This window comes from Lutra lutra, chromosome 10 (genome assembly GCF_902655055.1).
Source record: "Lutra lutra chromosome 10, mLutLut1.2, whole genome shotgun sequence".
NCBI classification, from domain to species: domain Eukaryota; kingdom Metazoa; phylum Chordata; class Mammalia; order Carnivora; family Mustelidae; genus Lutra; species Lutra lutra.
The window spans coordinates 73,041,124-73,055,593 of NC_062287.1; the positions used below are offsets into that span (position 1 = coordinate 73,041,124).

The following is a 14,470-nucleotide window of genomic DNA, read 5'->3' on the forward strand; positions in this document are numbered from 1 at the left end:
GTAGGACAAGCCCTGTCTACCTTATTCTTCTTGGAGAGGGCCTTAGCTATACTCAAACTTTTTTTTTTAAAGATTTTATTTAGCTATACTCAAACTTTTGCATGTCCATATAAATTTTAGATTCAGCTTATCAAGTTCATAAAATTAACAAATATACAAAGAAATAAAAACTGTTAGGACAAAGATCAATTTGTAAAGAACCATGAATAAGTTCTCTCTCCTTTAAGTCTTCTTTAACATCTTCAATAAAATTTACAATTTTTTCCACAATGGACTTGTAGATCTTTTGTAAGGTTTATTCATAAGATAATAGAACTGAAAAATACATTCATTTACCAGTTCTTTAATTCTCTACTCTGCTGAGTCTAATCTGCTACTAAAACAGGCTACCGAGTTCTTAATTTCTATTATTCTATTTTCCAGTTCTAAGATTTTCCACTTGGTTCCTTTTTAATACAATTCTCCATCTTGAACATATTAGTCACAATCATTTCAAGTCTGGATCTGATAACTGGGTTACCTGGGAGTTGTGGTGTCCTATTTCTACTGTCTTCCTCCCGCCCCGCCCTTGTCCTTTTTTTGGATGTATTTGGTAATTTTAAATTGTATGTTGGACACTGAAAAATTATAGAGGTGCTATACACTATTCTTCCTCCAGGAAGGGTTCACCCTATCCTATGGCAGGCAGATACTGTGAGAATCACCTTAATACAACCGGGACTGAGCTGATTCAAGGCTCCTGAGGTGTGCTCCTTCAGTGGCATCGTCTAAGAGTCTGGTATGTCTACTTTTATATCTCCTCCTTGATAAGGTTCCAAGCTCCTACTGTCTCCTCAACTTGGGGCTGCAGAGAACCTGGCTGGGTTTTTCAGAGGCTTCGGCTTAGTTTTTGTTTTTTTAAAGATTTTATTTATTTGTCAGAGAGAGAGAGCACACAAGCAGGGCGAGCGGCAGGCAGAGGGAGAAGCAGACTTCCTGCTGAATAAGGAGCCTAACGTGGGACTCCGAAGGCAGGTGCTTAACTGACTGAGCCACCAGGCGTCCCTCTGCTTAGTTTTTTAAACTAAGCAGCTTGGAATTCAGTTTATCCCTTGAGGGAAAAACTCAGATTACCTGCTTTGCTTCTTGACAGGAATGCTGAGTAATGAGATTTGAATAGTTTCACAAATATATGTCACCAGTACACTACTTTTTAAAATGTATTTCCCATTATGTGAATCCCATCTATTCTTAAAGGTTCAACTCAAGCAAATAAAACAGTACAAAGCTCTATGCAAATATATTTCTTTTGGAGAACCTTTTCCAATTACCCAGCTCAATGATTAGGATCTTATGTGAACGTATCTCTCCTCCTGGGAATCCTCTTTGAATATTAACAGAAAGTAAATGCTAGGGAGCAAAATATATAAAATGCAATGAATTCACACAACACTGTTAATACTTACATGTTTCCATTCATGTAGATAAGGAAGATATATCTTCCCATTGGCATCCACATGCTTTCCTGTTTTAATAGTCATTGAACTAGTAGGCTTAACAAAACAGATAGGGGGATTATATGGGTATGTGTCCAGCAGCCACAGGCATATTGGAATATTATATGTATTACCTGAAAGAGAAAGATAAACTTCAGTTACTCTATTTTTATTATTTTTAAATAATGGCTTAGTAGGTAAGCAAGAGAGAGCTATAACTAAGCAACACTTAAAAGAAAAATCACAAACAAGTATTTTGTTTCAAAGTTCTGTTTAAGATGTTTCTCAAATTTTCAGTTTTTAAAAGACACCGGCAGGATTAAGGAGCTAATTGATCACTACTCTGCCAGCATCTGCTTGGTGCTATAAAAACTTTTTACAAGTTATGCTTCAATCCACTTGTTTTTTATATTTATTTTTATTTTTTATTTTTTTAATTTTTGTTTATAAGTAAGAAGAGATGCAGGCAGAGAGAGAGAGGAGGAAGCAGGCTCCCCAATGAGCAGAGAGCCCGATGTGGGGCTCGATCCCAGGACCCCGGGATCATGACCTGAGCCGAAGGCAGAGGCTTTAACCCACTAAGCCACCCAGGCACCCCCTTGTTTTTTATTTTTTAAAGGTTTTATTTATTTATGAGAGAGAGAGAGGGAGAGAGAGAGAGAGCAAGCGAGCACACAAGCAGGGAAACAGCAGGCAAAGGGAGAGGGAGAAGCAGGCTCCCGACTGAGCAGAGAGCCCAATGCAGGGCTCAATCCCAGGACCCTAAGATCACGACCTGAGCCAAAGGCAGACGCTCAACCAACTGAGCACTACAACCGGACTCTTGTCATTTCGGTTCACAAGGTTCACTGGGAAGGGATATAAAAGGAAGACTATGGATTTTGGTGTCTTATGAGAAAGTGGTATGATCAGTTACACCTGAAATTCCCTTGCCAAAAGCTAGACTGTAAGACCTAATCCAACTGCCAAACAGACGCTGCCTGGTGACCACAGTTTGACCAATCCATATGGTATTTTCAGTGGTAGTTACTCAGAATCAATGATATTATTTCCTTTTTTTGCTTTAAGTAATAGAATCTTTCTCAGTTGAGAATCTGACTAAATATAGTCAAACTGAACAGTGTTTCAAAGGATTCAGTAGTTAACATACTGAACATAAAGCATCTCCTTCTCTCACTAAGCTCAAAGCCCTATGTCCCAAGTAATCATTTGAATCACCTAATGTAATTCACATACATTTCTTTCCCCTAGAAACAGTTTCACTTCATGTAAGTGTATATACCTAAACTTCACCTAAAGAATATCAGCTGTGGGACTCGATTTACTTTTTACCCAAAATTTCATCTATAATGGCAAAAACAAAACAAAACCACAACTCCAATAGAATATATCTGAACACATAAAATGTTAACTGTATTTCCATCACCCAGAATTCTTTGTTTTATGAAAATAAAGAATTCTACAGAATTACTTGGGCTTAGGAACTATGCCATGTAAGCAATGGTGAGGGAAGAGAAAAGGTTTAGGTATTTAATTAATTAAATGTCTTTAATTATGCCATAGTTCCTGCTTCCCTCTCCCCACCAACTATTTCTCCCACCCAAGTTTATTCCCTGAGGACAATGGCAAAGTCAGTAATCTTGAATTTTACTCAGTCCACCCTAAATACATCATAGCTGCTCTATTTATTTTATTTTTTTTTAAGATTTCATTTATTTGTTTGACAGAGAGAGAAATCACAAGTAGGCAGAGAGGCAGGCAGAGAGAGAGAGGGAAGCAGGCTCCCCGCTGAGCAGAGAGCCCGATTCTGGGCTTGATCCCAGGACCCTGGGATCATGACTGAGCCGAAGGCAGAGGCTTAACCCACTGAGCCACCTAGGCGCCTCTCATCATAGCTGCTTTGTAGGATGCTGATGCTCAACTGTTTTCACCCTCAGCCTGGAATGTCCATTCTGATATAAATGGTCAACTCATCCTTCAATACCAAATTCACATGTCATTTCCTCCATGATCTTACTCTCCTCTGTAATCTCATAGCACTTTTATATTTTATCATTCTATAGCAGTTATAGGAAAGTGTAAATAACTACTTATCCCCTCTGTTTTCCCATTTGCATAAATTCTTCCAGAGAAGATACATCCTTTATTTACTTTTTTTAAAAGATTTTATTTATTCACTGGGAAAAGATATTTATTCACTGGGAGAAGATATTTGCAAACGACATATCAGATAAAGGGTAGTATCCAAAATCTAAAAAGAATTTATCAAACTCAACACCCAAAGAATAATCCAATCAAGAAATGGGCAGAGGACATGAACAGACATTTCTGTAAAGAAGACATCCAGATGGCCAACAGACACATGAAAAAGTGCTCCACATCACTTGGCATCAGGGAAATACAAATACAATGAGATACCACTTCACACCAGTCAGTATGGCTAAAATTAACAAGTCAGGAAATGACAGATGCTGGCAAGGATGCGGAGAAAGAGGAACCCTGTTGGTGGGAATTCAACCTGGGGCAACCACTCTGGAAAACAGTACGGAGTTTCCTCAAGAAGTTGAAAATAGGGGCGCCTGGGTGGCTCAGTGGGTTAAAGCCTCTGCCTTCGGCTCAGGTCATGATCCCAAGGTCCTGGGATCGGGCCCCGCATCGGGCTCCCTGCTCAGCAGGGACCCTGCTTCCTCCTCTCTCTCTCTCTTCCTGCCTCTGTGCCTACTTGTGATCTCTGTCTATCAAATAAATAAATAAAATCTTTAAAAAAAAAAAAAAAAAGAAGTTGAAAATAGAGCTACCCTACAACCCAGCAATTGTAGTACTGGGTATTTACCATAAAGATACAAATGTAGTGATCCGAAGGGGCGTGTGCGCCTGAATGTTTATAGCAGCAATGTCCACAATAGCCAAACTATGGAAAGAACCTAGATGTCCATCAACCGATGAATGGATAAAGAAGACGTGGTATGTATGTGTATACACACACACACACACACACACACACACAGACACACACAAATGGAATACTATGCAGCCATCAAAAGAAATGAAATCTTGCCATTTGCAGTGACATGGATGGAACTAGAGGTATTATGCTGAGCAAAGTAAGTTAATCAGAGAAAGACAATTATCATATGATCTCCCTGATATGAGGAATTTGAGAGGCAAAGTTAGGGGTTTGGGGGGTAGGGAAGGGAAAAATGAAACAAGATGGGATCAGGAAAGAGACAAACCATTAGAGACTCTTTATCTCACAAAACAAACTGAAGGTTGCTGGGGCGGTGGGGGGAGGGATATGGAGAGGGTGGCTGAGTTATGGACATCGGGGAGGGTATGTGCTATGGTGAGTGCTGTGAAGTGTATAAGCCTGACGATTCAGACCTGTACACCTGGGGCTAATAATACATTATATGTTAATAAAAAAAAAAAAACTAGAAAACTTTGTTGAGTGAACAAAGCAATAATCAAGAATGGACCTTGAGTATGATAACATTTATGTAAATTCTCAGAACATACAAAATAAGATTGCCTATTGTTTATGGAACTGTGTGTACTAAAAGCACAGGAAGGATATATAAGCAGCCTCAGGGTAAGAGTTCTATCTGGGACTGGAAAAGGAGAGCTGGTTAGGAAAGGTTACCTTCCCATCCATTTTACGTAAAACAAAAGCTCTGGAGTAATTATGACAAAGTGTTTTTGTTAAATCTAAGTAGTGGATACAAAAGAGCCTGAAAAACTGTTCTGTGGGCTTTTTTTCATGTCTGAAATATATCAAAATTAAAGTTTAAAAAAGGTAAAAAAAAAAAAAGATTTTATTTATTCACTTATTTGACAGAGAGAGAGAGAGAGAGAGAGGGTGCGCGAGCGAGCACAAGCAGAAGGAGAGGGAGAAGCAAGCCCAATGTGGAGCTTGATCCCAGGACCTCGCAATCATGAGCTGAGCCACAGGCAGACTCCCAACCGACTGAAACACCCAGGCACCCCCTTTATTCACCTTTGTATCCAACGCCCCATTCCCTGTGCCTCATGCACAGCAAGTACTATATAAATCAATGTGTGTGTTACAGAGACAAAGGTCTTAGGTAGTCACAAGGAATAATTAAGAAACAGAACTGTCCAAAAAGAGAATAGTCATTCATGAAGCTGAATGCTCCCTTATCACTTTAAGTATTCCAGCAGAGGATGGCTCACTGGCTAAAAGAAACATAATTATCCATCATCAGCATTATCACTGACATCAGAACTACAACAATAGCTACTTAAAAAAAAAAAAAGTTTGGGGCGCCTGGGTGGCTCAGTGGGTTAAAGCCTCTGCTTTCGGCTCAGGTCATGATCCCAGGGTCCTGGGATTGAGCCCCGCATCGGGTTCTCTGCTCAGTGGGGAGCCTGCTTCCTCCTCTCTCTCTGCCTGCCTCTCTGCCTACTTGTGATCTCTGTCAAATAAATAAATTAAAAAAAAAATTAAAAAAAAAAAGTTTTATTTATTTATTTGTCAGAGAGAGAGACAGCAAGAGAAGAAATACAAACAGGGGGAGTGGGAGAAGGAGGAGGCTTCATGCTGAGCAGGGAGCCCGATGCGGGGCTCTATCCCAGGACCCTAGGATCATGACCTGAGCCAAGGGCAGGCACCTGAGTGACTGAGCCACCTAGGTGATCCATAATAGCTACTTTTGATATCTGTTTATTACATACCAAGCTCTGTGCTAAGTCCTTTTTACATTATCACAATGAATACTTTTTTTTAATTAGTTCTATTACCCAATTGTTCTAGATATCCATTGTCACAAAACTGACGGATTACAGAGAACTGAAACCTTACTTTGCCCTGACTTTAAAGCCTCTACCTTAGCCATTATACTATACAGCTTCCCATTGTTGGGAATGTTTGGATGGGGTGGGGGGCTGAACTACAAGGTATTTTTTAAAATCCCTCTCTAGGGGTACCCGGCTGGTTTGGCAGGTAGACCATGAAACTCTAGCTCTTGGGGTTGGGTTGTGAATTCAAGCCTCACGTTGGGTGTAGAGACTGCTTAAAAATAAAACCTTTATTTAAAAAAAAAAAAAAACAGGGTGCCTGGGTGGCTCAGTTGGTTAAGCAACTGCCTTCAGCTCAGGTCATGATCCTGGAGTCCTGGGATCGAGTCCCACATCGGGCTCCCAGCTCCAAGGGGAGTCTGCTTCTCCCTCTGACCTTTTCCCCTCTCATGGTCTCGCTCACTGTCTCTCTCTCTCTCTCTCTCTCTCTGCTTCTCCCTCTGACCTTTTCCCCTCTCATGGTCTCGCTCACTGTCTCTCTCTCTCTCTCTCTCTCAAATAAATAAATAAAATCTTAAAAAACAAAAACAAAAACAAAAAACCCCTTCCTAGTTCTAAGATTCCCTGATTCCATGAAACATCAAACTTTTCCAGTGCACTGAGGCATTTATCTGTTGATATGCTTTAGTAAAGAAGGGGAAAAACTGAAAATATTAGGTGCTGCTGCCAAATGAAGTTCAATTAGAATAAGTTAAAATCTCTACCATCATTTAAGTCAGGAGAAAGTAGGTTTAATTTACTTACAACTCTTTGGCAACCTACAAGGTGATTCGCAATGCACCTATATTGGAAACATAAATTACATAAGATGTTTACCTTTATAAGGCACAGGAATTGTTCCAGTGAGGTTCATTAGTTCCCTCGAACTGCCATCATTAAAAACTGAAAAGAAAGAATAATGATTCAATCATGAGCATTTTCACAAATACTCCCATGTGAATTAATGTTTCAGAAACACTGGTTAGAACTCATTATTACCCTTGAAAGGAGCTAACTTGTTAATATCTCATCCATTGTGTCCAATAACAAAATATCCTTTGTTGACTGACTCAATGGGATCGGTTTTTAAATGAATAAAGAAAAGATGCTTTGAATTACTTGGACAAATGAGTGTGAGTGCTATAGTCCCAACATATATAAGCTTTAGTCCCCAACTAATATGATTATAAAGTCACTCAAAAATACCACATTAAATGTTAATTCAGTATCATTAAATTTTAGACTGCCCAGATGTTTATCCCTATTCAATGTCATTCTCAATCCCAATGTAGTATCAAACCACAGTATTAAAGTTTTCAGTCAAACAGACATCTTTCAATACAAGTACTTCTCATATCACGTTAAGTTTTTCTATCTGTAATTGATTATAATTAGGCCACATGACTTATATCATATGGACTAATATTATTTTTTTTTTTTAAGAATTTATTTATTTGACAGAGAGATCACAAGTAGGCAGAGAGGCAGGGAGAGAGAGAGAGAGGGGAAGCAGGCTCCTCGTTGAGCAGAGAGCCCGATGCGGGGCTCGATCCCAGGACCCTGAGATCATGACCTGAGCTGAAGGCAGAGGCTTAACCCATTGAGCCACCCAGGTGCCCCTGGACTACTATTTTTTGTAATAATGATTTGGAATTAACACTGTATCGCACAGAAAAGCTGTAATGTGCAGTACAGAAACACAGAACTGTATTGTTTACCTCTGTTCTTTCACTTAGCACTGACAATTATAATCTGTTCTATAATTCATTCTGATTATGTGCTTTTTTAAAAAAAAATCACCTTATGTAAATTTAGGTTTTTACTTACTCTAAAAACATGGTGATAACAGTTGTCTAGACTTGGTCCAGTCATATAAAGGTATATAAAATTTATTCAGTGATGCTGGAGTCTGCCAGTTTATAAAGATTTCATTATTTTGAGAGAGAGAGTGCGCATGTGTGCTTTTGCAGGGGGTGGGCCAAGGGAGAGGAAGAGAGAAACCTAAGCAGACTCTGTGCTGAGCATGGAGCCCAACAATGGGACACTCGGCTCAATCCCACAATCCATGAGATCATGAACTTGAGTTAAAACCAAAAGACTGACACTTAACTGACTGAGCCACCCAGGTGCCCCTCTTTGTCAGTTTAGATAAACATATTTATTCTTTTAGCCTGCAGTAAAAACTAAACACTTTACAGTAAAGTTCTAGCCCCAGTCACTTTTTTTTCCCCTCACTGAAGCCATTTTTAATTTAACTCTAATTTTGGTAACATGAGGTTTTCCCCAGATCTAAGTACTACAATATGTGGACAGGAAGGAAAATCGTGCCCTAGGTTTGGGAGAGAAATTCTGGTTCATGTCTTTGTTGTTCAAAAAATACAGAACTGCTTCTCCCTCTGTTAACTCTCATCTTTTGTTACCAAGCTCCTAATGTTTTCCAAGCCCTAGGAGTGAGTGAGTTTAGAATGACAGTCTTACGACAAAACTTAGCTCGTAGCCCTCAGTGCCAAGAGCCTCATGATGGACAGGAGGCAGCAGGGGTTTTCCCTTGGCCCTGGCACATTAGGGGTTTATAAGGACATCGAGTTGGAAAGATGACAGGATTGGTGGAAACAAAAAGACCTTTAAAAAAAAAAAAAGGAACAACTCTAAGGAGTGCCTGGATGGCACAGTCTGTTAAGAGTCTGACTCTTTGTTTCAGCTAAGGTCATGATCTCAGGGTGGTGAGATCCAGTCCCATGTTGGGCTTTAGCAAGGAATCTGCTTGAGTTTCTTTCTCCATCTCCCTCTGCCACCCTGTCCTTCCCCCCCACTGGCTCTCTCTCGCTAAAATAAACAAATCTTAAAAACAAAACAAGACAAAAACAAAAACAAAGAACAAATCTACGAATTGTCAGGTTTTTCCTTAACTCTCAATTTTATTTCATCTCAACAGAAAGTAGACACACACTGTACCTACCTACTCTATAGAATTAAGGACCATATTAAAAAAATGTTTTCCTCATCTATAAAATGAAAGAGATATTCCAGAATATTATTTTGCAAAATGTGTTCCTGAGAATATAAAGAGATGTTCTGGGGAGAAAAAAAAAAGTTCAGTAATTAATTAACTTTAGGATATACTGTATAATAGAGTCTCTTCTCTCCCCTCTTGTGAGGCATAACATACTAGCATATTAAAGGCTCTGAGATATCTTGTGCAAAGAAACCCATTTAATTTTAATTTATAATTGCTCAAACTTATCCCCTCATCCCAAGAAACATTCTTCATAACTACGGATAAAATTTGGGGAAATGATAAACTAAATTATTTTTAAGATCCCCTCTAGGTCTAAATTTGCACAGTTATTTTTTTTAAAACTTAAAGTAACTAAACAAATCTGTTATTACTAGATTGTGTCATTTCCTATACCTCCAACACTTTCATTAGATGGAGGCTCAATCCTTACAAAGGAAAAACCAACAAACTTAGAATGGGAAACCTACAATCATTAACAGAATAAATTCAAAGTACAGTAATTGATATTTTTATTATATAAACTCACCATATGAATCCAATACAGGTTTGAGATCTTTGTATAAAGTAATAACATTGACAGTTTCCCGTACAGTTAGGTCTCTGTATTTGTACTGAAAAGCAAAATCACACAGGAATTTAGTTTTAAAACCAATGCACATATTTTACTGTTAGGCTTACTACCTTAAAATCTTATTTTCTTAATAGCACTCTTCTTGAAAGTATAATGGTTTTTGCTGATCATTAACATTGATTAAAGCCTGAAAGAACCTTGATAGCTTTCTCTCCGGCTACCTATTCAAATCATTTACTCACCTCCATTTTTAGCTCTTCTTTCCAATTGGAAAGACCCATCCACTAAATCAAATCGTAATCTTTTTCAAAGACCTAGCTTTCACCTCTCTCCCCCTTCTTAATGAATCCTTTTCCAGGCTTCCTTTAAGCCCATTGTGATCTCTCCCTTTTCTCCAAACTCCAGCATCTACTGTCAATACTAACTATTTTGCCATTTATCATTTAAATATTGTATTTTCACACCCCACCTTGTACTACTGCACTCCAGGAAAATGAGGAACCTGGCTTACACATTCTTGGCAGATGAGGAACTCAGGAGACAGGGACCCCCATCTTATTACAATACATCAAAGCTCACCAGTTAATAAGCTCCATCCATGTACACAAAGCTTTTAGTCAGCTTTTAGTGTTTCTCTCTCAAAAAGAAACAATCAGCTATTCCAGAAAGACAGACTCCAAGAAGCAGGACAGAGACCAAAACAAACAGAAATGAAGGAATTAAGAAATAACCAAAAAAAAATGCAAGGAACAGAAGAAAACTTCAAAAAAGAATTAGCATTAATACCTTCAAAGAAGAAATGATGTTATATCCATGAGACAAGGACACTAAGAGAAGAAAGGACTCTTGAACATAAAAATGTAATAGCTGGGAAATGAGCATTCAACAGGAGGATCAGAATATAAGTCAAAAAAATCTCACAGAGCCTAGTGCAGAAAGACAAAGTGGTAGACAATAAAGGAAAAATACAAGAAAAATTAGGGAATAAATCCAGAAGGTCTACTGAAAGGGCTCTCTTGAGAATTTCTTGCCCTCTTATGACCTGAGGCGCCAATTTTCCCCTGCTGCGGGATCAGTACTATTAGCACACAAACCTGCTCCCATTTCTCCCATTTTATTCTCTCTCTCTCTCTCTCTCTCTCACACACACACACACACACACACACACACACACACACTCCTGACCTCCCATCCCCTCCAGCTAGGACCACACTTCTCACAGTTCTCCTTTACAGCAACTCTTGCAAGGAACTTCCTATATTTGCTGTCTGTGACTGATTTTTTCCTATTCTATCTTTTTAGAACTTTTTTTTTTAAAGATTTTATTTATTTATTTGACAGAGATCACAAGTAGACAGAGAGGCAGGCAGAGAGAGAGACAGAGAGGGAAGCAGGCTCCCCACTGAGCAGAGAGCCCGATGCGGGACCCTGAGATCATGACCTGAGCCGAAGGCAGCGGCTTAACCCACTGCCCCACCCAGGCGCCCCTCTTTTTATAACTTTTTATTAATGAATATTTCAACACATACCCAGATACAGGCAGAACAGTACAGTGAGTGCCCTATATCCTATACCCAGCTTCGAAGATAATCAACTCATAGCCAATCATAATTCATAACCTAATTCACCTTTCCCTCCTCCTGTAATATTCTGCAGCAAACTGTAACGTCATATCCTATGGTCCATAAGTATTTGTGTATATCTTTAAAAGATAAAAACTTAAAAAAAACCACATATTATCATACTAAACTAACCCATTTCCTTATTATCAAATATGCAGTTGCATGTCATATCTTGTTTGAACAGAGATCCAAATAAAGTCCACACATTATCATTTGTTTAAATGTCTTTTAGGTCTTTAATCCATAGTTTCTCTCTTCCACCCCTCTCCAATAATAGCTTTACTGTGATAACTAATAATTCATATGCCATATAATTCACACATTTAAGGTGAATGATATAAGCTCAATGGTTTTCAGTACTGAGTTGTGCAACCACAATTTTAGAACATTTTCATCAATCCCAAAACAAATTTGTACCCCTTAGCAATCGTTCCCTTCTAACACCAACCTCCATTTACCCCAGACAACTGCTATTTTGTTTCTATCAATCTGCCTACTTTAGACACTTAACAGGAATGGAATCATATAATCTGTGGTCATATATGACTAACTTCTTCCACTTAGCATGTTTTTAAGCTACATCCACGTTGTAGCATGTAGTACTCCTTTTCGTTGCTGAAGAATATTCCATTATAGGGATACAGGACATTTTATTTTTCTATTCCTCATCAGTGGGCTCATTTCTATTTCTGCCCCTTGGAATTTATTTGTTGAAAAAACTGGTTAATTAGTCCTACAGAAATTCTTATGCTTTGGATTTTGCTAACTGCATCCCCTTGTTGTGTTTAATACATATGTTCCTATGTCCTTCGGATTTCCTGTGAATTACTAGTTGGATCTGAAAGTTATCTTTTTCAGGATTTTTTCTGAATTTCACTTCTTTGCCACCTCTTCTCTACCTACCCCGCCCCCACAACATCATTTCACAGGTAACATATATTATCTGGGTATCTCTCTTGTGATGTTAGCAGCCACTGGTGCTCAAAGCCTACACCCATTCTCTTCAAACCTACTCCAATCAGGCTTCCATACTTCCACTGAAACTATCAATGTCATCAGTTACTGCCCCATGGCTATATGCAACGGCCAATTCTCAGTCCTCATCCTACTCAACCTATCAGCAGCACCTGACCAAGCTGATACCTTCTTAAGACATTTTTTCACTTGATTTTGAGGACACCACCACTTGTTTTTCTCCTCTTTGTGTCTTTGCTGGTTCTTTCTCTTCCCCTAACCTCTAAATATTACTGAACCCTACAGCTCAGTCTTTGGTCCTCTTTATCTAAACTCACTCCTTTGGTGATCTCTCATGGCTTTAAATTTATGGCATAAATTTAACATTTATGTGATGTTAACTCCCAACTTAAAAAAAATTCCAGTCTGAATCGTTTCTAACCTCTAGGCATATATAACCAATTGCCAGTTTGATAATCTCCACTTGGATATCTCATGAATGTCAAATTTAACATGATCAAAACTGAACTGGTTATCCCCCCCCCCCCCCCAATCTCCTCCTCCTCCATTCTTCCAATCTACATCCAGCTGCTCAGGACAAAAACCTTGAAACTATCCTTGATGCCCCTCTTCACATCCACAGCGAACCTGTGAGAAAATCATATTAACTCTACCTTCAAAGATAAGCAGCATCTGATCACTTCTCAATACTTCTGTGACTACACTCCTCGTTTTAAGCCACCATCACCTCTCACCTAGGTTACTGCCAACAGCCTCCTTATAGGTTGACTCTGTTTCCACGTTTAACCTCTATAGTCTAGTCTCAACACAGTAGCCAGAGCAAAACTGTTAAAAGTTAAAACAAATGGATGGCTTCCCATCCATATTCCAAGTGCCAAAATCCTTACAATGGCCTACAAGACCCTCCAAAATCTACCACTTTTATTTCCACTACCTTCCCCCTTGCTCATGCTACTCCAGTCACCTTAGCTTCCTCCGTTGTTCCCTTATCGCGCACGACAAGCTTCCTCTCAAGGCTTTCACACTTATTTTCCTTCTTCCTGGAATGTTTGCTTCCTCATCTCTTTCAGGTCCCTGCTTAAACAGATCTTCTGAGAAAGGTGTTCCTTTACGATTTCATACAAGTGCACTCCATCCCATCCCCTGCCCTGAGCATTCTGTATTACCCTTTGCTGCTTTACTTCTTTCCAAAGCATTTATCACTTTTTAGCATACTACTTAATGTAGTTACTGAGTTTTTATTGCCTTTTATGAGAATTTAAATTCCAGAAGAGTATTTTGTCTGACTGTTCACTGCTGTATCCTTAGAACTTAAAACAGTGTGAGGCATGGCAATCTTCAATGAGTCAGTTCTCTTCTACCTATTTAGTGGTGACTCCCCCTCTAGGAATGCTGTAAGAATACAGGTAGTTGTCTACATGAAAAATCTAAAGTATGAAATTATATGTGTAAAACAAGATGGACTAGCACTAAAACTGTATCACTGTTAATTGCTAAAATGATGACAGAGAAGGGTATTAACTAAGAGTTAAACTGGGAGCCAAGATAATACTCAAAGGTAAAAATTATAATAATACATAAAAAGATCATTTAATGTTGTATGTCAATTATACCTCAAAATAAATAAAGACATGAAGTCAAAACACGTGGCCCAAAGTACTATGATGGGTATGGAGGTCCCACAATCAGATAAGGAGTAAAGGACCATCACCCTTGCAATGTGCCCAGGGTCCTGGCTAATGATTCCTCATCACACCAAACCCAACTGAAAGGTTAATCCCTGAAGGCAGCCCTCTACCAGAAAGAAGGAACTCAGGGAGCTGCTTTTATTATCCTACTTTCTAGTCCTACCTATCTATTCATAGGCTGGATAGAGAAGATGTTAATACTCAGAACTGACATCACTTGTAGGAGACTCTGTTTTTCAGATATTAAGCCAAGAACCAAAAGTTAGGTAGAATGTCCCCTCCCACCTCTTCTTTATACCTTTTTTTTGGTTGTTCTTAGGATAAAA

At 38.9% G+C, this 14,470-nt stretch overlaps 1 protein-coding gene across 2 annotated transcripts in view; it reads right to left on the bottom strand.

Annotated features, from left to right (window-relative positions):
- The window catches only part of TSG101 (tumor susceptibility 101), a 44,978-nt gene that overhangs the window by 28,819 nt on the left and 1,689 nt on the right, over positions 1-14,470 (bottom strand). For both annotated transcript variants that reach the window (XM_047747437.1, XM_047747436.1), the window contains exons 2-4: positions 9,815-9,899; positions 7,107-7,172; positions 1,446-1,609 (exon numbers count right to left, since the gene is read on the bottom strand). In XM_047747437.1, coding sequence (XP_047603393.1) covers positions 1,446-1,609; positions 7,107-7,172; positions 9,815-9,899 — 315 coding nt within the window. The remainder of the gene's footprint in view (positions 1-1,445; positions 1,610-7,106; positions 7,173-9,814; positions 9,900-14,470) is intronic.